Consider the following 23,713-nt stretch of genomic DNA (forward strand, 5'->3'; position numbering starts at 1 on the left):
TCATTTCTGTAAAAAATCAATAAAATATATTGTTTTTTTGGTTTTTTTGTTTTGTTTTGTTTTTTAGAAAGAGAGGGAGCAGAAAACGGGCAGCAGGAGTGAGGGGTTGAAATGAGATATTGGCTGGGTCAAAAGAGTCAGAGACAGAGAGAGGGGCTGTGGACCGGTTTGAGGGGGGTTCTCGCAAGCTAGGAGAACCTGGACTGTGGAACAGAAGAAGCAGAGGAAGGGACGGGAGCGCAGATAGAAAAAAAGCCTGGATATATGGGATCTCAGGCCACTTTCCAGCTTTCCGGCAGAAATTACTGAGGTCAGTGAGGATGTTAAGTCCCACTTTCGGGCCATCTGGACCCATTCCAATGCATACTGAGGCCATGCCACGTTACAGAAATAGCAGATTGGTGAGGAGACACCCTAAAGGTGTCTTTGGTGATTGCCCATTCCAATTCCTGGGGTCGGGTGGGACCCGAGTCCAGTCTTTGAGCTAAGTTAACAAATAAATGGGTCAAAAGATCTTTGTTACAGAAGACTAAGAATTCAAATTAACAAATTTAAAAGAAAGGAGGGAAAGAAGAAACAATGATTAGGCAAACACCACTGAAATAATTGCTGTAGGCAAGAACCATCAGTGGATGCTAAAATTGAATATTTACATAGTCTCAAAATATCTCCCCCACAACATACTTATTAGTTACAAAGAGAAAAACAACACAGTCTATCTTCTGGGAATATTGCATCCACAGATCAAAAATATCAAAAAAGAAAAGTTACATTGTTGCTAAAATGGACTATGCAGATAGGCCTAAAATGACTGCATCTGTACTAAACATTTACATTTTTTCTTCTTGTCATTAGTTCCTAAACTATACAGGTATAAGAAGTATTTACATAACATTTACATTGATTGCATTAGGTGTTATAATGAATCCACAGATGATGTAAATACAAGAGGATGTACATAGACTATATGAGCATCTGTGGATTTTGGTATCCATAGGGTCCTGGAAACAATCCCCTGAGGATACCAAGGGATTACTATAATTTTACAATGAAGAAATTGGAAAGTCATCCTATATAATAGGGTTAATATGCAAATTGAGTCTCACGTCCTCCAAAGATGGCAGCATATGACCAGGCCAGCCGGGGAGGGGGGGGGGTGGGGGGGGAAGAGGTGGTTAGTGAGGGATGACCAAATGACTGAAAAAGCAGGCTGCATGGGGAGGCAGTTGGGGGCAACCAGGCCATGAGAGGTGAGGGCAGTAAGAGGTGACCAGGTCAGCAGGGGGGGCAGGTAGGAGCAACCAGGCTGGCAGAGGTGGGCAGTTCGGGGCGACCAGGCCAGCAGGGGTTGCAGAAAGGGAGGACCAGGCTAGCGGGAGGAGGGGCAGATAGGAGCAACCAGGACGGCAGAAAAGGGCATAGTTGGGGGCGACCAGGCCAACAATGAGGGGCAATTAGGGGTGACCAGGCCAGCAGAGGGAAGCAGTTAGGGGCAATCAGGCTGGCACACAGAGGAAGTGAGGGGTAATCCGGCTCGCAGGGGGTGGCAGTTAGGGGAGACCAGGCAGGCAGGTAGACAGGCCATTAGGAGCCAGCCATCAAGGATTGTGAAAGGGATGTCCGACTGATACCTAAACTGGCAGTCGGATATCCCCCAAGGGGTCCTAGACTGGAGAAGGTGCAAGCTGGGTTGAGGAGACTCCCCAGGCACAAATTTCGTGTACCAGGCCTCTAGTCTTAACCAAATCAGGATTAACAGCACCAGCAATAAAACTAATCAACATCATGTATTCTAAGATACATGAGAAAGATAACCCTTCTGGGATATACTTGCCAAAAATACCTAACCTCACTCCAATCATGAGAAAATATCAACCAAACCTAAATTGAGGAATATTCTACAAAATAATGGTACCCACTCTTCAAAAGTATCGTGAAAAATAAGAAAAGGTCATGGAAGACAAAAAAGACTGAGGAGAGGATCCAAGATGGCGACGTAGGTAAACACACCTAACTGCTGCCGTGCACAAACTACAGCTAAAAGGCAGAACGGACACCATCCAGAACCACAGGAAAGCTGGCTGAGTGGAAGTTCCACAAGTAGACTGGAAAGAAAGGAGCATTCAGGGCACAAGCACTGAAAGACTGAGGTACGGGGGGCATGCTCTATGGGCTGGCACGTGCAATACGGGCTGGCAGTGGGCATTGCTTTCTTCAACCCAAAGAAAGACAAGCTCCCAATCTCTCTGAAATCCAGTTTCTGGAGAGAAACTAGTCTCTCTGGCATCAGTTTGAAAAATGAGGGTGGCTTGCTTGCAGAGCTGCGCGCAAGAATTGCTTGCTGTGCGGGGAGACATGGGGATGAGATTGGAGAGGCAGAGACGGCTTACGGGCAACCATCACTGTTGGCCACGCCCTCTAGCTTAGTGACCCTCTGAGACTCCACTACAAACAGCAGCTTTTGCATATGAATGGCCTAGTCCAGTTTAATCTAGCAAACTTGAAACCTGGTGCAGACAACTCCAAAGCCCCAACCTCCAAGCAGGGAGGAGAGGACTGTGGTTCTCACTGTAGCTCCTGCAGGGTGGCCTCAGACAGTAGCTGAAGTGCACCCCTTTGGAGATCCAGAAGCCAGTGTTCCTAGTGGTCAGTTTCAAATCCTCACACCCATAAGTGAAACAATCGAGAGACAGACTCCGTGAGCACCAAGCCCCACTGAAACAAGGCGCATCTCCAGTGAAGCAGTTCTTCCATTAGAGACACAGTGGGTCCTCACAGCCAATTGTCCTGGAGGTCAATTCCTCCCCATGTACCAACAGCAATCAAGGCTTAATTACACCAAGACTTTGCACTCAGCCCACGAAGGGGTGTACCAAGAGCGACCACCTGAGGTGATTGGGAAGGCTGAGCTACTGGCCCCTATAGGTCACCGACCACACAAAGCCACTCCATCAACACAGGGAGGCAGCCAAAATGCAAAGACACAGAAGCATGTCACGAATGGGAGAGATGGAGGAAAGTAAACTCCTGGACGACACAGAATTCAGAACCACATTTATAAGGTTACTCAAGAATCTTCTAAAAACCTTTGAAAAACTTGATGAGACCTCCAAGAAGCTTAGTGAGACCTTCAAGGACCTTCATAAGAATGCCAAAAAAATGAAAAAGGACCAATCAGAAATTAAGCATACACTGTCTGAAATAAAGAATATACAGAAACTCAACTGTAGATCAACGTACCCCAAGAGTCAAACCAAAGATCTGGAATATAAGGAAGCAAAAATCAACCAACCAGACAGGCAGAAAGAAAAAAGAATCCAAAAGTGTGAGGATAGTGTAAGGAGCCTCTGGGATGGCTTTGAGCATACCAACATCCAAATTTTTGGGGGTGCCAGAAGAAGTGAGCAGGATACTGAAAGCCTATTGGAAGAAATAATAACTGAAAACTTCCCCTACCTGGTGAAAGAAATAGACTTACAAGTTCAGGAAGTGCACAGAACCCCAAACAAAAGGAATCCAAAGAGGACCACACCAAGACATATCATAATTAAAATGCCAAGGGCAAAAGACAAAGAGAGAATCTTGAAAGCAGCAAGAGAAAAACAGCTAGTTACCTACAAGGGAGCACCATACGACTATCAGCTGATTTCTCAACAGAAACTATGCAGGCCAGATAGAAATGACAAGAAATATTCAAAGTGATGAACAGCAAGAACCTACAACCAAGATTACTCTACCCAGCAAAGCTATCATTCAGAATTGAAGGTCAGATAAAGAGCTTCACATACAAGAAAAAGTTAGAGTTCATCACCACCAAACCAGGATTACATGAAATGCTGAAGGGTATTCTTTAAGAAGAGGAAGAAGAAATAAAAGGTAAAGATCAAAATTATGAACAACAAAAAGACAGCAAATATATACCTACCAACAAGTGAATCTAAAAATCAAGTAAATGAAAAATATGAAGAACGAAATGGAATGGTGAATATAATAGAATCAGGGACACAGAAAGGGAGTGGACTAACAATTCTCAGGTGGGAGGGGGTCCAAAGGATGCAGGAAGAGATTGGACAAAAATCTTACATCTATGGATGAAGATAGTGGCGAGGATAAAATTTTACACCTATGGATGAAGACAGTGGTGGGGGTAAGGGCATGGGGTGGGGTGGGGAATCAGGTGGAGGGGAGCTATAGAGGGGGAAAAAAGAGGAATACCTGTAATAATCTGAACAATAAAGATTTATGATTAAAAAAAAAAAAGGGGGGGTGGGGTGGGGAAAGCTGAGGAACTTTCACAGATGAAAGTCAAAGGAGACATGGTAACTAAATAAAATGGGGATCCTGAATTGGACCCTGGAACCAAAAAGGACACTGGTTGAAAAATTGGCAAAATTCAGAAAGGTCTGCAGATTAGTTAGTAGTATTGCACCAATTTCAATTTCCTGGTTTTGATAATTTTACAATGATCATATATGTTAACATTTGCAGAAGATGAGCAAAGGATACAGAGACTTCACTATTTGCAAATATCCTAAAATTCTGAAATTATAGTATTTTAAAATGAAACTTAAAAAAATACCTGAAAAAAGTAACAATTTAACAAATGGCTTTAGGTAATTCTTATGCACACTGAAGTCTGAAAACTACCAATGTAGAAAAACTTCTGTAAGCAGAAGAAAAGGAAGACAGGTTATAGGGATGTTGTAGTCCTAATGTCAAACTGAATACTAGAATGAAAAACTGATGTGGACACATACAAAAGTTCTTCTTTTTATAAATTTTAATAAATCAGAAGACATTTTACTTACCTTTATATCACTACCTGGTGTGGCACTAAGAGCCAAGATTCTAAAGTGATTTGTATATTTGATTAGTTCTCTTACAACCTTAAAAACAAAACAAACAAACAAAAAAACACAACTCTTTAATATCATCAAGTACAAAAATAACAATGATTCTGTTAAATAAGCCATTATATATTACGTTACCATTATTTTTTTTTTTAAATCAATCTTTATTGTTCATATTATTACAAAGGTTCCTCATTTCTTCCCCCCTCCACCAGGTTCCCACCCCACCCTCCGACCCCTCCCCACCCCCCACTGTCCTCATCCATAGGTGCACAGTCTATGCTCAGTCTCTTCCCGGATCCACCACTGCCACCCCTCCCGGAGAACTGTCAGTCCACTCCCCATCCGTATCTCTGACTCTACCACAATCAACAGCAATATTGTTCATCAGGTTTTTCAACCTCCTTTTTCTGTTGTTGTTGTTGTTTTTTAATTAATAAACTTTTACACTTCTAAGAATAAATTTTAAAATCTAATAATTTTAAACCTTGTTTTTTCTGCCCTGGGAATAGAGAAGCAAACTTGTTTACATGTAAACTTGCCCTTAGGCTATCAAAAGGCGTAGCCATTCAAATGCAAATGGACACATTATTTAAAGATAGCTGCTGGCTGGTATTGGATTACCTGTTCTGGGTGGGATGGGCTTGTCCTCCCTTTCTCCATTAAAATTCAGGTGTTAGCTTCAAAACCTCTCTTTGGCAAGAGACCTCAAACTTTCAGAACTTCAAATTTTTCAGATAGTAAATCAGTAACTTATTCTGGTCAATTACTTAGCATTTTCTCAAATCAACAATACCTCCACATGCCCAAGGATACACTTCACACAAAAGACATTTCCAAATAGATCAACCAACCTCATCCGGACCCCACACAGGGCACTCACAGATCAACACCCCAGCGCTATAATAACTCAACACATCCAGATCTAAGCCTTCCTCACTTGATTCAGCAGACCCTCAAGTTCCCACAAAAGTTTCCAGCCATGTCTGAGAGGCAGCCTTGGAGCGTGGGCAGGCGAGGAGCAAGCTGTTTTGGGCCTGGCTGCTCTGGGCCTGGCCTCTGTTGCTCTGGTCCACTCCACAACCAGCTGCTCCGGGTCTGGCCACTGCTGCTCCCAGCCTGGCTGCTGCTGCTCCAGACTGGCTGCTCCCGACCCGGCTGCTCCGGGCCCAGCCGCTTCGGGCCTGGCTGCTCCCGGCCTGGCTGCTCCAGGCCTGGCTGCTGCTGCTCCGGGCCTGGCTGCTCCCAACCCAGATGCTCTGGGCTCAGCTTCTCCGAGTCGGGCCGCTCCCGACCTGGCTGCTGCAAGCTTCGCTGCTGCTGCTCTGGGCCTGGCAGCTCCAGACCCAGCTACTCTGGGCCCGGCTGCTCCGGGCCTGGCTGCTCCGGGCTTGGTTGCTGCTGCTCTGGGCCTGGCAGCTCCCGACCCAGCTACTCTGGGCCCGGCTGCTCCGGGCTTGGTTACTGCTGCTCTGGGCCTGGCTGCTCCCGACCTGGCTGCTCTGGGCCTGTCTTTATTATTTCTATACTGATAATTTAGTGGATGGAACTTTTAATAGTAATATTATCCAAAGAGCAAATAATTTAGGTTTATACTCTACACTAGGGGTGTCGAACTCAATCAGAGAAGGGGCCAAAATCTAAAATCCAGCCTAAATCGCGGGCCGAATGGTTTACTGAAGAGTCATAAACTGACAGCGGAGTGCAGTGATGACAGCGCGGTGCGGGCCACATTGCAAGGCCTGGCGGGCTGGATTTGGCCCACAGGCCTTGTGTTTGACACATGTGGTCTACACCAATCAAAAACTTTAGAGTTTCTTCTATATATAAAGCTACCACATCAAGGCTTAACACACTAGCAAATGGAAGAAAAGAGAGTCTGTTCTCCATTGCTTGGGCCATAGTCTAGCCTTGCAGCGATATTCATATGCACACTTACCAGATTAAGGAAAATCATAATATAAAATGAAAAAAAAAATATTTTAGGATTTTACAGAAGTTAGACTGTATATTGAAGGCTCACAATTTTAAAATTAAGTCTATACTAATAAAAGGGTAATATGCTAATTAGACTGGGAGACCTTACAGGAGACCTTCCGGACGATCTTCTGGACAAAGTCATGGTTTCAAATCCAAGGTAGAGGCAGTTAAGAGGCCAAGAGTAGAGGTCAGTTGTGAGTGATGAGGCCAGGATGGGACGGCAGTTGTGGGTAATCAGTCTGTTGGGGGGCGAGGCTGTTGTGGGTAAGCAGACCAGCAGGGCGGCCAGTTGGGGGCGAGCAGGCCATCAGTGGGGGTCAGTTGCAGTGATCAGGACAACGGAGGGGGCAGTTTGGAGTGAGCAGGGAAGCAGGGGGGCTATTGGGGGCGAGCAGGCTAGCAGAAGGGGCAGTTGGAGGTGAGCACACTGGCACAGGGGGCAGTTGGGGGGAAGCAGGCAAGCAGGCAGAGTGGTTAGGGGCAAACAGGCAGGCAGGTGAGTATTTAAGAGCGAGCAGTCCCGGATTGCAATTTAGGCCCGATCTACCCGATCTGACTGCCGGTTTAGGCCGGATCCCTATAAACTGGCAGTTGGACATCCTTTGAGGGGTCCCAGATTGGAGAAGGTACAGACGGGACTGAGGAACACACCCCTCCCCGTGCATGAATTTGTGCATCGGGCCACTAGTTTATTCGTAAAAGAATAAAGTTCTCTTGCCAGGCTGCTAAATGGTTAAGAGTGTTGTTTGGTACACCAAAATGTTGCGGATTCGGTTCCCAGTTGGGGCCTGTACAGGAGGCAGCTGGTTGATAGTTCTCTCTCACATCAATGTTTCGCTCTCCCTCTCTAAAAATCCTTGGGTGAGGAATAATTTTAAAAATAATAATAATAAGGCAAATTTGGAGTAATTTTAAAAATCGAACTTTCCTTTAAAATCCTAAAACATTTTCTCAGTGGAATCAAAACAACATTCTAAACTCTGAAGATTAAATTCAACACCACTTCTGGTATGATTATTACTGGAAAAATTGTCAGAATCCCATATTCCCCTTCACACTAGTCGTCAATACCAGGAAGAAGGACACTTTTAGTCAGTTACAGAAATAGCTCTTAGAGTCCCACAATAGTTCTGGAAACAGTAAAATTAGATTATCTAAAACATACTCTATTTAAACCTATGTCAAGGATTAATACAATGGCAGACTGAATCTTTATTAATACTCAAAAAACATTATTTCTGCAGGGTTTTTTTCTTTTTGTTTTTTTTTTAATGATACAGAACACACATAAAGATACAGACTTAGCTGAAACCAATTTGGCTCAGTGGATAGATCATCAGTATGCACACTGAAGGGTCCCAGGTTCGATTCGGCTCAAGGGCATGTACCTTGGTTGCGGGAACATCCCCGGTAGGGGGTGTGCAGGAAGCAGCTGATTGATGTTTCTCTCTCATCGATGTTTCTCTCTATCTCTCTCCCTTCCTCTCTGTAAAAAATCAATAAAATATTTAAAAAAAATAAGATACAGAGTTATACTTAATGGAGACTTATAATAAATAGAATTGTTCTAATTATAACCTGATGTAAGGAAGAGAAGAAATAAAATAAAAATAAATAAAAACTGGTTTAAGACAAAATATCCCTAACACTTTACCCCAAGAGGAATTCTCAGGTATTTGCAGAAGAGGAAATGGTATTATGTTTATGACCCTGGACTTTCTAGGAGCTACATTCTTCACTGAGCTGATGTGCCTGTTAGAAGCTATATCTGAAATATTCAACACAGCATAAACTCTCAGGGCTGTTGGGTATTAATGAAACAAATGCAACGTCTCATTGAACTTAATAAAAGCATACACCTTGTAGTTTAAAAAAGAAATCACGTCATGCCTAGAAATTGTTTCTAAACAAATGAGTTAGAGGTGCTAAATATAACCAAAATCTACAAAATAAATTTCAGTTAGAATAAAAATTTGTACATGCCTCTTTTAAGAAGAAACCATAATACATTTGGGTATTAATTTAACTTGGAAAAATACAAATAAATAAAAAAAATATCAATTTCCTAGTTAAGATCAACTATAAGAAAGATGAGAGAACCCTCACCCCTGGCTTCTGTTCATACAGCTCCAGTTCACTCTGCCCTCCCTCTGCCAGACCCCAAGATATCTGGGAGTGTGATTGCTGGTACATATGACAGGCATCTGATTCAGTCTCCAGAACCTTTCAAGTGATGATTAATTCTGCCAGGAAGGGCAAAGCAGCCATCTCTGTGAGTGTATCTACCACATCTGAGGGGGCAGAAAGAATTCATCATCAGCTCTAAAAGAAAACACCAGCAAAGAGGGAGAGAACTACATAACCAGACACCCGGAGAAGAGAGATCGTGGGGAGACAAAGAAACAGGCTGCATATGAAAGAAAAGCAGACATCACCAGAAAAGAAAGTAAACAAAATGGAGGAAAGCAACCTGTCAGAGAAAGAATTCAGAGAAATGGTCATAAGGTGGATGAAAAGAATGGAAGACAAATTCAACAATATGTGTAAGAACCAAGAGAAAATGAAGAACCAAGAAAAAATGAAAAATGACATTGCTGCCATAAAGTACTCAATAGAAAGCACCAAGAGTAGACTATTGTAGAAGAAGCAGAAGACCACATCAGTGAGATAGAAGACAAGGGAGGAAAAAACACCCAAGTAGAGCAGCTGCTAGAGAAAAAAATTAAAAAACAGGAGGAGAGCCTAAGGGAACATTGGGACAACATAAAACAAAACAACATCCGCAGAATAGGGGTTTCAGAAGGAGAGGAAACTGAGCAAGGACTAGAAAACCTGTTTGAAGAAATAATGACAGAAAACCCTGATATAGGGATGAAAAAACCCACACAATCCAAGAAATTCAGAGTCCCAAGCAAAATGAACCCCAAAAAACTGACGCCAAGGCACATCATAATTAAAATGGCAAACACCAAAAACAAAGTAAGAATATTAAAAGCAGCCAGAGAGAGACAGAAAGTTACCTACAAAAGGATTCCCATCAGCCTACCAACTGATTTCTCAACACAAACACACCAGGCCAAAGGGGAATAGAATGAAATATACAAAGTGATGCAAAGAAAGGGTCTGAATCCAAGAATACTGTACCCAGAGAGGCTAACAATCAAAACTGAGAGTGAAATCAGGAGCTTCACAGACAAAAAAAGACTAAGGGAATTTATCACCACCAAACACAACAATGCAAGAAATGCTAAAAGGCCTATTGTAAAAAGAAGAAATAGGAAGAAAAGAAAGAACACAGTGATAAAGATGGCGACAAACAAGCAGCTATCAATAATAACTTTAAATGTAAATGGATTAAATGCCCCAATCAAAAGACATAGGATAATGAATTGGATAAAAAAGAAAACATTACCTATATATCTGCTGTCTACAAGAAACACACCTCAGTAAAAAAGACACACACAGACTGAGGGTGAAGAGATGAAAAAAGGTTTTTCAGGCAAATGTAAATAAAAATAAAAAATAAAAAACTGGAATAGCAATACTTATATCTGACAAGTTAGATCTCAAAGTGAAGGAAATAATAAAAGATAAGGAAGGCCACTTCATAATACTAAAGTGAGCAATCCAACAAGAAGAAATAGTTCTGTTTAACATATACGCACCTAATACAGGAGCACCCAAATACATAAAAAAATTCCTGGAGGATCGCCGAAACCGGTTTGGCTCAGTGGATAGAGAGTCAGCCTGCTGACTGAAAGGTCCCGGGTTCGATTCCGGTCAAGGGCATGTACCTTGGTTGCGGGCACATCCCCAGTAGGGGGTGTGCAAGAGGCAGCTGGTCGATGTTTCTCTCTCATCGATGTTTCTAATTCTCTATCCCTCTCAATTCCTCTCTGTGTAAAATCAATAAAATATATTTTTTAAAAAAAAAATTCCTGGAGGATATCAAGGGAAATATTAACAGTAATACAAATATAGTAGACTTTAATACCCCACTATCATCATTGTACAAATCCTCTAAACAAAAAATCAGCAAAGAAACATCAATCCTAAATAACTCACTAGACCAAATGGAATTAATTGACATATTCAGAACATTCCACCCCAAAGCCATAGAATATACGTTCTTCTCAAGTGCACATGGGTCATTTTCAAAGATAGACCACATATTGCGTCACAGGCAAAGTCTCTTCAAATTCAAAAAGATAGAAATCATATCAAGCACCCTCTCAGATCACAATGGCATAAAACTGGAAATCAACTATAATAAAAACAATCCAAAAAAATCAAACACATGGAGACTAAATAGCATGCTATTAAACAATGACTGGGAGGAGAAACCAAGATGTCAGCATAGGTAAACACCTAGCCGCAGCCTCACACAACAATTTCAATAAAATACAACTAAAATACAAAATGGACATTACCCAGAACTACAGGAAAGTTGACTGACAGGAAATTCTACAATGAGAAGGAAAGAGAAAACCAGAAGGAAAATCAGAGGAGCTATAAAAGCCTAAGGTACGGAGACACTGTGCACACGCGCACATGCGGAGAGAACGGAGCCGGAGAGGAGGGGGAGGCTGAGTGCCTGGCTGGCGTTCCCTAGCGGGAAGGAGATAAAAGCTCCGGACTGTGCTGAACACCAGTTCCTACTGCACTGAACCCCAGTTCTGGGTGAGACCCTGGGGACCCAGACACATAAGGAGGGAGTCTGGGCTGTAAGGCGGAACCTCAGGGGAGGGGCAAAAGGCAGAGCCCCAGAGTTGCCCACATTACGTGCAGAGAAAGGACACTTGACTGTGCCACTGTATTGCCCTAGCGGGAAGGAGACAAAAGCTCTGGACTGGGCTGAGCCCCAGTTCCAACTACACTGAACCCCAGTTCTATCGGGTCTAGTAATAATTAATGTCGTTTTTCAACATTCCTTTAAAATCTTGCTTGGCGTTGACTTGTATTGACATAACCTTCAAACACGTGGTATCTGCAGAACGTGTGAAATGCAATTAACAAGTTTTGCTTGAAAAAGTTTGTGTTTGGTTTGGTTTTTGTTGCAAAACTAGGGCTAAGAAGATGGCGGATGAAGAGCATATTCGGCACTGCATGCTTTACGAGTTCCAATTAGGAAGAAAAGCAAGTGAGGCTGCAAAAAACATCTGTAGTGCTCTTGGTCAGGAGGCAGTTAGCGCCAGAAAATGCCAGCGTTGGTTTGAGAAATTTCGCGAGGGAAATTTTTCGTTAGATGACAAGAGTGGTCGAGGCCGTGTGTCCAATTTTGATCAAGAAGCTCTTCAAGCTCTTTTGGTGCAAAATCCTCAAATTACCCAACAAGAGCTTGCGACAACTTTAAATTGTTCACAAAAAACAATTTCCAATCAATTGCGTGCACTTGGCAAAGTCCAAAAGTTTGGAAAATGGGTTCCTCATGAGTTGACCGACAACAACCGTAATCAAAGAGTCACAATTTGCAGTTCGCTCCTCTCTCATCAAAACCGTTTGCCGTTTTTAGAGCAAATTGTTACCGGAGATGAAGAATGGGTGCTGTATGTTAATTTGAAAAGGCGGCCTCAATGGTTGGACAAATATGAGGCTCCGCAGCCCACGCCAAAACCTGACTTGCATGCGAAAAAAGTGATGTTGTGTGTTTGGTGGAATTTTAAAGGAATTCTTCATTATGAACTTTTACCATCTAACCAAACCATTACAAGTGCAGTGTATAGTGCCCAATTGGAAAGGTTAGCCCAAGCTTTAAGAGAAAAAGAACCCGCGCTGATTAATCGGAAGGGCGTAATTCTTCACCACGATAACGCACGACCGCATACTGCAAGAATCACTGCTGAAAAACTGCGCCAGTTGGAATGGGAAGTTCTCCCTCAACCTGCATATTCTCCTGATATTGCCCCTTCCGATTACCATTTGTTTCGTTCTTTTCTTTGCAAAACTTTCTTCTTGGAAAAAAATTTAATAATGAAGAATGCCTCAAAAATGCATTGACCGAATTTTTTGCATCAAAATCACAAGAATTTTACAACAGAGGGATTAAAATGCTTCCTGAGCGTTGGGCACAAGTAGTAGAAAACAACGGCAACTATATTGTTGATTAAATTTTGTTGTATTGTTTAAATAAATTCGATTTAAAAAAGTATTAGAAAACGACATTAATTATTACTAGACCTAATAGACCAGACCCTGGGGATCCAGGGTCATACGGCGGGAGCCTGGGCTATAAGGCAGAAACTGAGGGGAGCTGCGAAAGGCAGTCCCAGAGGTATGCACACTGCGTGCAGAGAACGGATGGTTGGCTACGCCACTGGATTGCCCGGAAGGAGACAAAAGAACCACACTGCTCTGAACCCCACTTCCAAATGAACTGAACCCCAGTTCCGAGTTCATTGGCGGAGAGCCTAGGCTGTGTGGTAGCTGGCAAAACTAAAGGCACCTTTCTCTCAGAGGTGCTTGCAGCGAATACCAAAGGACACTGAGGAACATTGAGACTCAGGAGTCTCATAGGGCGGGGCTGACGGAAAGCCAAGGCTGTAGGCTCCACCCTGAAACTCCGCCCCATCCAAGCTGAGAACAGAGACTTTTAAAGCTACCAACACAGGGAAGCTAAGAAAATTCTGAGACAAAGAAACAGATCAAAATGAAAGAAATGGAGGACAAAAAGAAACTGGATTTGGAGTTCAAAACCACGCTTATAAGGTTTTTCAAGAATTTCCTAGAAAAGGCCGATAAAATAAATGAGACCTATGAAGAGATGAAAAGAGATCAACTAGAAATAAAGAATACATTGTCTGAAATAAAAAATATTATACAGAGTCCTAAAAACAGAATGGAAGATCACAAGAATCAAGTCAAAGATTTGGAACACAAAGAGCCAGAGGACACTCCTCCACAGAAGCAAGAAGACAAGAGAATCCAGAAAATTAAAGATAATGTAAGAAACCTCTGGTACAACTTCAAACAAACCAACATCAGAATTATGAGGGTCCCAGAAGAAAAGAGAAAGCAAGATACCGAAAACATACTGAAAGAAATAGTGACAGAAAACTTCCTCCACCTGGTGAAAGAATTAGACTTACAAGTCCAGGAAGTGCACAAAACCACAAACAAAAGGAATCCAAAGAGGACCACACCAAGACACATCCTAATTAAAATTCCAAGAGCAACAGACAAAGAGAGAATATTAAAAGCTGCAAGAAAAAAGCAGGTAGTTGCCGATAAAGGAGCACCCATACAATTGTTAGCTGATTTCTCAACAGAAACTATGCAGGCCAGACGGGAATAGCAAGAAATATTCAAGGTGATGAATAGCAAAAACCTACAGCCAAAAATAATCTACCCAGCAAAGCTATCACTCAGAATCAAAGACCATATAAAGAGCTTCACAAATAAATTTAAGCTAAAGGAGTTCATCACTGCCAAATCAGAATTATATGAATTGCTGAAGGGGGTTCTTTAGGAAGAGGAAGAAAATAAAGATAAAAATTATGAACAACAAATACAGAACTATCAACAAGTGAATCTAAAAGCCAAGGGAATTAAAAAATCTGATGAACAATATTAACTGGTGAATATAATAGAATCAGAGGTATGGAAGGGGAGTGAACTGATGATTCTTGGGGAAAAGGGGAGTGGGGGATGTGGGTAGAGACTAAACACAAACTGTGCACCTATGGATGAGGACATTGGGGGGTGGGGAAAGGGCAGAGGGTGGGGTGGGAACCTGGTGGAGGGGAGCAATGGAGGGGGGAAAAATGAGGAACATTTGTAATAATCTGAACAATAAAGATTTATTTAAAAATAAATGAATAGCCGGGACCGGTTTGGCTCAATGGATAGAGCGTCGGCTTGGGGACTGAAGGGTCCCGGGTTCGATTCCGGTCAAGGGCATGTACCTTGGTTGCGGGCATATCCCCAGTAGGGGGTGTGCAAGAGGCAGCTGATCGATGGCTCTCTCTCATCGATGTTTCTAACTCTCTATCTCTCTCCCTTCCTCTCTGTATAAAATCAATAAAATATATTTTAAAAAAAATAAAAATAAATGAATAAATAAGTAAATAAACATACAAATAAATAAATAAATAAATAAAGGAAGATGACAATTCTCTAAAAGATTATACAGATATAGAATATAATAACACTTCAAAAGTCCCCAATGAGCACTGGCCGGTATTGCTCAGTGATTAGAGTGTCAGCCAGCAGACTGAAGGATGGCTGATTCAATTCCTAGTCAAGGCATGAACCTAAGTTGCAGGTTTAATGATTGATCCCCAGCCAGGCCAGGTGTGTGTGTGAGGCAACCAATCTATGTTTCTCTTTCACATTAATGTTTCTCTCTTTCTCTATCTCCTCCCCATCCCCCATTCTACTTGCTCTAAGATCAATGGAAAAATTATTCTCGGGAGAAGATTAACAACAGCAAAGTAACTACTTTACAAATTCACAAACTCCCTGGGCATGGCTCGGTGGTGGAGCATTCCTCTATGAACTGGGAGGTCACAGTTGGATTCCCAGTCGGGGCACATGCCCAGGATGCGAGCTTCATCCCCAGTCGGAGGCGTGCAGGAGGCAGCTGATAAATAGTTCTCTTATCATTGATGTTTCCCTTTCTCTCTTTCTCCCTCTCCCTTACTCTCTGAAATCAATAAAAATATTTTTTTAAAACACACACAAAGCAAATTCACTGACAATGAAATGCATCTCTTTGCACTAAAAGAAATCAACATTCCCTTCTATCCTTAATGTGATACTCTCTCCCTAGTATCATCAGCTATCACATATTTAACTACCGACAACCTATACGCTGATTTCCAAATGTTACCTCTAGCTCAGAACTCTCCAGTGAGATCACTTCTATCACTACTGCATATCAACAGCTAGATTACTCATAGACATCTTAAACTCAACAATCTAAAACTGTACTATTTTCCTGTTTTTCCATAATACTCCAAATCTTCTCTGCTTCTGGAACTCTTTATCTTGACTAATATCCTCCCAATCTTCTAAGTCAGATACCTGGAAGTCATCCTAAATTTCTCATATCCCTCATTTCACACACTACCTTTAGTCTTTTCTCATCTCATCTTTTTAATATCTTAAGTATGTTCCAGCTAACCATTTTTCAATGAATATCAACCTCCTATATCTCCTGTGACTTCCAAAGAAGATTAAATTGCTAAGCATAAAATTCAAATGCCTTCATGACTTGGCCCTTAAGTATCTCATCAGCTATAGCTCACCTTTTCACCTTTGTACTTTATATTCTTACTAGTGGCCCAGTGCTCAGATTCGTGCACATTGAGAGGAAATTAATTAGAATATTTTAATGTTGCTATTCGCCCTTTCTCTATAATAGAAGTGCCAACCAAATTCAGAATCGACAATGACAGATAGAAACACACATGTGCAATTGGCACCAGCAATTGGCATCAGTGAGAGCTTTATATGTATCATGCATGTGTCAGACAACATTTACTGTTAAATTGCCAGTGCACGTCATATGTACTAGCCAGTCAGTTGGCCAGTTGGACGGACATACAGTTGGTCACTTAACCTTTTATTTATACAGACTAGAGGTCCAGTGCATGACTTTTGTGCACTTAGGGGGCGGGGGGAGTCCCTCAGCCAGCCTGTGCCCTTTTGCAGTTCAGGAGCCCTTGGGGGGATGTCTGACTGACAGCCACAGTAGAACATCCTTAGTGCTGTGGCGGAGGCAGGCCGCTGCACTTGCCAGCCGTCAGCCCAGCTTGTGGCTGAGTGGCGCTCCCCAAGACAGAGTGCACTGACCACCAGGAGGCAGCTATTGCATTGAGCATCTGCCCTCAGTGCGTGTTATAGTGACCGGTCATTCTGCCATTTGGTCTAATTGCATATTAGCCTTTTATTATATAGGATTGCCAGTGTGCATCATATGTACTGGCTGATCAGTCATTCAGATGTATGGTCGGTTCGTGCAGGGGGAAGTCGGGGAGATGGTCCGTCAGCCCACCCTGCACCCTCTCCAATCTGGGACCCCCTTGAGGGCTGTGCGACTGCCCATTTAACAGGCAGTGAGACATCCCTCTCACAAACCAGGGCTGCTGACTCCCAACCACTCACTTGCCTGCCTGCCTAATTGCCCCTAACCACTTCTGCCTGCCAGCCTGATCACCCCCTAACCACGCCCCTGCCAGCCTGATAGACACCTAACTGCTCCACTGCCAGCCCAACTGTCCCTAACTGCACTCCCCTAGTGGCCCAGTCACCCCTAATTATCCTCTCCTACAGGCTTGATTGCCCCCAACTGCCTTCCCATGCAGGCCTGATAACCCCTAACTGCCCTCCCTTGCCAATGCCCCCAACTGCCCTCCCCTGCAGGCCTGGTCCTCCCCAACTGCCCTCCCTTGCTGGCCTGGTCTCCCCCAACTGGCCTCCCATGCTAGCCTGGTCACTCCTAACTGCCCTCCCCTGCAGGCCTGATCCCCCCCAATTGCCCTTCCCTGCTGGCCCTGTCACCCCTAACTGTCCTCCTTGCCAGCCTGATCTCCCCCAACTTCCCTCCTCTGCTGGCCCAGTCACCCCTAACTGACCTCCCCTGTCAGCCACATGGAGGCAGCCATCTTGTGTGTTGGAGTGATGGTCAATTTGCATATTACTCTTTTCTTAGATAGGACAATACTTAACTGGAAGGCACTATGTTAGGTATACTGCATACATTTTGTCTTTTAATCCTTCAAAACAACCTTAATGGTTAAGCAATTTTTTATCTACCTGCCAAGAATGACACTGCCACTATCAATTTTTGGATTATCTTAGTTACAAAACCTCAGTGAGACCCTACTATGAATCACTGCCTCAATGATGACTAGGCTCATGTTATCTACATCAGACACTAATGGCCTTGTTAAGCATTTAAAAAAACAACAAAAAAAAACACCTACAGCAGAGATACTGATTTGAATGGCTAGAGAAAAGTATTTTCTATCACTGTCTGTTCTGAAATAATAGATAAGCCTTTTCTTTTTTTTTTTTTTTTTTTTTTTTAAGTATATTTTATTGATTTTTCACAGAGAGGAAGAGAGAGGGATAGAGAGCCAGAAACATCGATGAGAGAGAATCATCGACTGGCCGCCTCCTGCACACCCCCCACTGGGGATGTGCCCGCAACCAAGGCACATGCCCTTGCCCGGAATCGAACCTGGGACCCTTCAGTCCGCAGGCCGACGCTCTATCCACTGAGCCAAACCGGTCCCGGCCTAGATAAGCCTTTTCATAATGTCACAATCAATAACTTCCATCATTAATAGTTATTCCCCAAAATGCTCTTTAACAACATTTACACTAAAAAATACTTTTAGCTTTTCCCACCATATTGGACCCTGTGGAGGCTTGCTGGGAACAGGACTTCTAAAAGACAAATAGGTCTGCAAGGCTGTGGTCTTTGAAGGAATATTGAAGGATTAAATGACAAAATATATGCAAAGAAAGGCCATTTTTGCAGGCTATAATGGGAAGAGATCTCAGGAACCACAGGGGGCACACAACTCTTCTTAAAATGGAAGGTTTTTATGCTAAAGATGAAACTGAATTCTATCTAAGCAAGAGATGTGCTTACACGTACAAAGCAAAGAACAATACAGTGAATGCTGGTAGCAAACTGAACAAAACCAGAGTAATCTGAGGAAAGGTAACTCCTGCTCATGGAAACAGTGGTACAGTTTGTCCTTAATTGAACACAGAATCCATGTAATGCTGCCCCCCGCCCCACACACAAGGATTTAAGCTTATTGAAAAGTAAATAAACAAAATGAATTTGCAAAAACAAACAAAAACACCCAAAACTTTTAAACAAAATATTACCTGGCAATAAGCGTAGTTTCCAAGAGCTTTATGAGCTTCATCAATAACTAGACATTTTATTTCAGCAGCAGGACAAGCTCCCCTAGAAAGATCATTTACCATGACTTGAGGTGTGAGGAAAATGACTCTCCTATTGTGCCATATTTCCTTCCTGGTGAAAGCTTGAGTAGATCCTGTAAATAAAATTGACACTGGGTGACCGATGGCGTGCATATACACAATGAATAGCTTCAAAATACTCTGACAAGCTAGGGAGGTTCTCTGAAGACTGAATAAAGCAATTCTATTCATTATTGCTGGACTTGCTGCAAGTATAGGCATACTTCAGAGACATTGAGAGTTCAGTTCCAGACAACCACAACAAAGCAAGTGTTGCCCTAGCCAGTTTGGCTAGGTGGATAGAGCGACAGCCTGTGGACTGAAGAGTCCAGGGTTCAATTCTGGCCAAGGGCACATGCCTGGGTTGTGAGCTCATCCCCAGTAGGGGGCCGGCAGGAGGCAGCAGATCAGTAGTTTTCTCTCATCATCTCATTAATGTTTCTATCTCCTCTCTGAAATCAATAAATATATACTTTTAAAAAAATGTTAATATTTTAGCTGGTGGAGGCTCTTGCCCTCAATTTGAAGAACTGCAACATCTGTGAAGACCAAAGCTAAGCGCAATTAAAATGGCAAATGCATGTAGATGATGTTTTAAGGGAGAGGATGTAAGATAAACATATGATCTGGGGACTATTACACATGGGTCAGAAACTTCTTAAGCTCAATTACCACCAGAACGTGTACTTTGCCCTACCAAGCTCAATTTCAAATTAGCCCATTCTTTCTAAAATACCTGTCATTTCGGCCATGTGGGGCTGCGGGATACCCATCACTCGGTAGCAGGCCTCGATCTGCTGTGTCACCAAAGGTTTCGTGGGGGCCATGAAGACCACCTTGCCTGATGGGAACCAGCGGTAGAAATTGTACATGACCACGGCGGCAATAAAGGTCTTCCCCAACCCCGTGGGCAGACACACCAGCGTGTTGCAGAACAGAGCGGCCCGGGCGATGTGCAGCTGGTAGTCGCGCACGGGACAATTAGTGGGGTAAACCCACAGCGCGCCCGCCGCGGTGCAGAACCCGCCATTCTCCAGATTCAGCTGCCGCTCTGCCTCGTACACTGCGACCAGCAACACATCGTCGTCCGACTCCGGCTGTGCCTCGGCAGCCGCCGCGGCGGCGGCGGCGGCGGGAGGAGCCCGGGAGGTGCCGGGGCTCTGGGGCCGCTCGGTCCCGGAGCTGCAGCCCGGAGCCCCGGCGGATCGGGAGAGGCTGGAGCCCCACGTCTGAAAAAGCGTTCTCTGCCGGCCGCTCATCAGGCCTGCGACCTCCACAGGCTTCTCTCGGGCTCCAGGCGGACCGCGGAGGCGTCCATCTCCATCTGTTACTTCCGCACAGCACAGTGGGACTGAGGGCGGGCCGGGGCCGCTGGCCCAGTTAAAAATGCCGCCACTGAGGTTGCGGTGGGAAGCTGATTGGCTGGCTTCCCGGAAGTCCGCGCCGCCAGCCGGGGAGGCGTGCGCATTGTTTGGAGTTACTCTAAATATGGTCCCCTTTTCAGTTTTCCCATAGACTCTGAATCTCAGTTCCTTCTCCAATGACTAGGTGTTAGGGCGTCGTTCCTAAAGTGGTATCATTTGAAATAATAAAAATAAGTAACGTGGAGATCCCCAAAATAATGGATACTCATATTTTTCTTTTTTAAAAAAAATATATTTTATTGATTTTTCATAGAGAGGAATGGAGAGAGATAGAGAGCTAGAAACGTCGATGAGAGAGAAACATCTACCAGCTGCCTCTTGCACACCCCCGACTGGGGGTGTGCCCACAACCAACTTACATGCCCCTGATGGGAATCGAACCTGGGACCCTTCAGTCAGCAGAGCGACGCTCTACCACTGAGCCAAACCGGTTTCGGCTGGATACTCATATTTTTTGTGAACTTAACGTTATTGATCGTCTATAACGTTCTTGCGTTTTTAAATCAGAAGATAAGGTGGAAAGCGAAGTTGTTTCGATTGAATTAAAGGTCTTATTTATCTGTCCAGGCTGAGAAAACAAAATGTAAGGTCTCTTTTTTGCAGTATTAGGAGTGGCATCCCGGTATCTTACACTACTTTTATTGCTAAAAGAGGAAGTAAGTGGTTTGATGCTTACATTGTTTGAAAATCCGAAAGAAAAAAAGGTGTCCTGGTGCTCCTTCACATCTTTTTTTTTTTTTTTTTAATATATTTTATTGATTTTTTTACAGAGAGGAAGAGAGGGGGATAGAGAGTTAGAAACATCGATGAGAGAGAATCATCGATCAGCTGCCTCTTGCACACCCCCTACTGGGGATGTGCCTGCAACCAAGGTATTTGCCCCTGACTTGAATCGAACCTGGAACCTATGCTCTATCCACTGAGCCAAGCCGGTCTCAGCACATCTTTATAAATATGGTTGGTGTGGTATGGTCTACTCTAGCAATAGCTTTCTCAGACTTCTCCACCTACTCTAAATCTGGAGACTTTAACCTCTATAAATCTGTTTCTTGTATAATGGGGGAAAGAATACACACATTATAAGGTATTTTGAATATTAATATTAATGGTTTATTTGGTCAAGTTATGAACCATTTAGACAAACTTTCTCTTGTGTTTGTATTTTTGGTGGGGAAGGAGACAGATTGTATTTTAGTTTGATTTGTGTGAATCTCAAAAAGGAGATGGTCAGATATAGGTTGTTCTGATGGACAAAACTGAGTCATTTTAGGTGTAAATATTTGGGTTAGAACTAGATAAGATGAGATTAGATGCCTAAAGTCTCTGTTATTTTCCATAGCAGGTTATAGACTTTAAAGGCATTGTAGCCCTTGCCCTAGCCAGTTTGGGTCAATGCAAAGAACATCTGAAATAGGATGAAATCAAATTCTAAGCAAGGTTACAGGCAGAACTTCCTTTTTTTATTATTATTAAAGAGCCAGCCCTATGTGCACTTAGTGGTTATCTCGATGCTGGCCTAGAAAAATAATGCTATCCTATCCAATTGAGAAGGTGCACCTGGCATGGTATTGAGACTGTGGGTATATCTGGTCTCTGGCCTACAAGGTCAGACAACTAAGTTTATCTTCATCATTCTTCAAACGGGCTAAAGCAAACTAGAAAGCAACATTTTATCTAGGAAGAATAGCAGAAAATTCCAAACAACAGTTTGTTGCAAAATAGGGGTTTTCCTTCTCAGAACCTTTAAAAATAACTACCTGCCTCTAAAGCCTCGCAGTCGTGTAGAGACCACCTGTGTGTGGTGCTCTTGTGGCTGTCCTGGCCAGATATTTCAATAAATCTTTGCTTGCTTTTTTAAAAATAAATCATCAGCCTCCGGTGGTCTTATTTTGAGCCCAGGGTTGGACCCCACAACACATCAGCCTGTGAACTGCAGGGTCCCAGGTGCACAAGCTGGTTTTCGGGTGGAGGAGGCAGCCAATCAATGATTCTCTCTCATCATTGATGTTTCTATCTCTCCCTCTCCCTTCCCTCTAAAATCAATAAAATGTAAAAGGCACTTCCTTTAAATATATATATTAAAAGACGTTAAAAACAATTGTGAGTAAATATCAGAGGTCTCCTCACAGGGGTTCCAACTAAGAATTGATGACAGCCTCCCATCTTCTGCAAGGGTCACCTCAGCTGGGTTTTACTGGGACTCAAAAAAGAAGCCCTCCAGGGTCAGCCTGGACGTCACTCAAGGGCGGCCCCTTCTCACCGGGATGCGCTGTGACCCCGCCCACTCAGCATCGTGACTCCGCCCACTCAGCGCTGTGACCCGCCCACTCAGCGCCGCGCCGCCGCGGGCCGGTTCAGTGAAGCCGAAGCAACGGGGGAAGATGGCGGCGGCCGTACCGCAGCGGGCCTGGACCGTGGAGCAGCTGCGCAGCGAGCAGCTGCCCAAAAAGGACATTATCAAGTTTCTACAGGACCACGGTTCAGATTCGGTACCGGAGGCGGCGGGGCGGCCGGGCTGGGGCGGCAGAGGGACGCCTCTCCCCCCCGGAGATGCTCGTGGATTCCGTATCCCTCCGATCCCGCCCTCGTCCCGCGGCCGCTGGCCTGGAGGCCGCAGAGGCCTCGCGCTGGGCGTCCGCGCCCGCCCCGCCCGGCGCGCGGCGGCTGCCGGAGCCCGGCCTTCCTGGAGCCTCTCTGGATCCTGAATGCGCGGAGGCCGTGCCGCGGGGCCGCCGGGGCCGGGCCGGGCCGGGCCGGGGCTGGGGCCTCGGAGGGGAGCGCGGCTGCGGGAGAAGAGGGAAAGATGGGATTTTTCTGGGAACCTCTGTGCCACTGGGTTTTCTCATCAGTCACTAATACGGAACACTAAGGCATGGGATTTAAAAAAAAACAAAAAACTAACTTTCTATTTTAATTTAAAAACACAAACTCTTTCCGTGACCTTTTCACCTTTACACCGTGCACTTCTGAGCAATTCACGTACAGGGGTCTCCCATTGTAAACAGACTAAGAATCTGTTTCTCATGTTTATAATGCGCGCCCTGCGTTTTTTCAGCCTCGTCTCCATCTTAACCATGTCTTGTCACAAGTAATTTCTTCAGAAATGAGGACCATTCATACGTCTCAAATTGTTGAACGACTGTACAACTTGTTATGCCCGTGGCATCGCCCAGATAGAAGCAGCAGTCTGTATCTGGTTTCTCTACAATTTTCTTATTAACTTCTAAGCTAGCGTTTAGAAATATTGTTTCTGGGTTCTTTAAGAAGACTGTAGATTTTTACTTGGAGGGGAGTAGGATTATTCTCCATCTTCCATCTCCATGCTCCTGAACAAGCATCTTGAAATCAGTAAATATTTGAACATTTACAGCAGGAGCTATGCTCAATTTTGGGGACAACAAGGATGAAAAAAGAAAGACCATGGTCCAGGGATACCATTTTAGTGGAATTATTTTAAACCAATTCATACTTCAACTAGAATAGAGTAGGCATATCATTTATTAACATGTTATCCCT

At 43.8% G+C, this 23,713-nt stretch overlaps 2 protein-coding genes across 3 annotated transcripts in view; one reads left to right on the forward strand and one right to left on the reverse strand.

Moving 5' to 3' along the window:
• The window catches only part of FANCM (FA complementation group M), an 82,983-nt gene extending 62,867 nt beyond the window's left edge, over window positions 1–20,116 (reverse strand). Inside the window, exons 1-3 of the mRNA XM_084884864.1 lie at window positions 19,510–20,116; window positions 18,675–18,847; window positions 4,809–4,886 (exon numbers count right to left, since the gene is read on the reverse strand). Of these exons, the coding sequence (XP_084740990.1) occupies window positions 4,809–4,886; window positions 18,675–18,847; window positions 19,510–20,032 (774 nt within the window). The 5' untranslated portion in view covers window positions 20,033–20,116. The remainder of the gene's footprint in view (window positions 1–4,808; window positions 4,887–18,674; window positions 18,848–19,509) is intronic.
• A 2,391-nt stretch (window positions 20,117–22,507) lies between these two features.
• FKBP3 (FKBP prolyl isomerase 3) overlaps window positions 22,508–23,713 on the forward strand; it is a 48,442-nt gene continuing 47,236 nt past the window's right edge. The window contains exon 1 of one of the 2 annotated variants that reach the window (XM_084885385.1): window positions 22,508–22,686. In XM_084885385.1, the coding sequence (XP_084741511.1) occupies window positions 22,579–22,686 (108 nt within the window). In that variant the 5' untranslated portion in view covers window positions 22,508–22,578. The remainder of the gene's footprint in view (window positions 22,687–23,713) is intronic. The other variant, XM_084885386.1, reaches the window with a different exon arrangement.

Source organism: Pipistrellus hanaki (assembly GCF_964339955.1).
Source record: "Pipistrellus hanaki genome assembly, chromosome: 1".
NCBI lineage: Eukaryota > Metazoa > Chordata > Mammalia > Chiroptera > Vespertilionidae > Pipistrellus > Pipistrellus hanaki.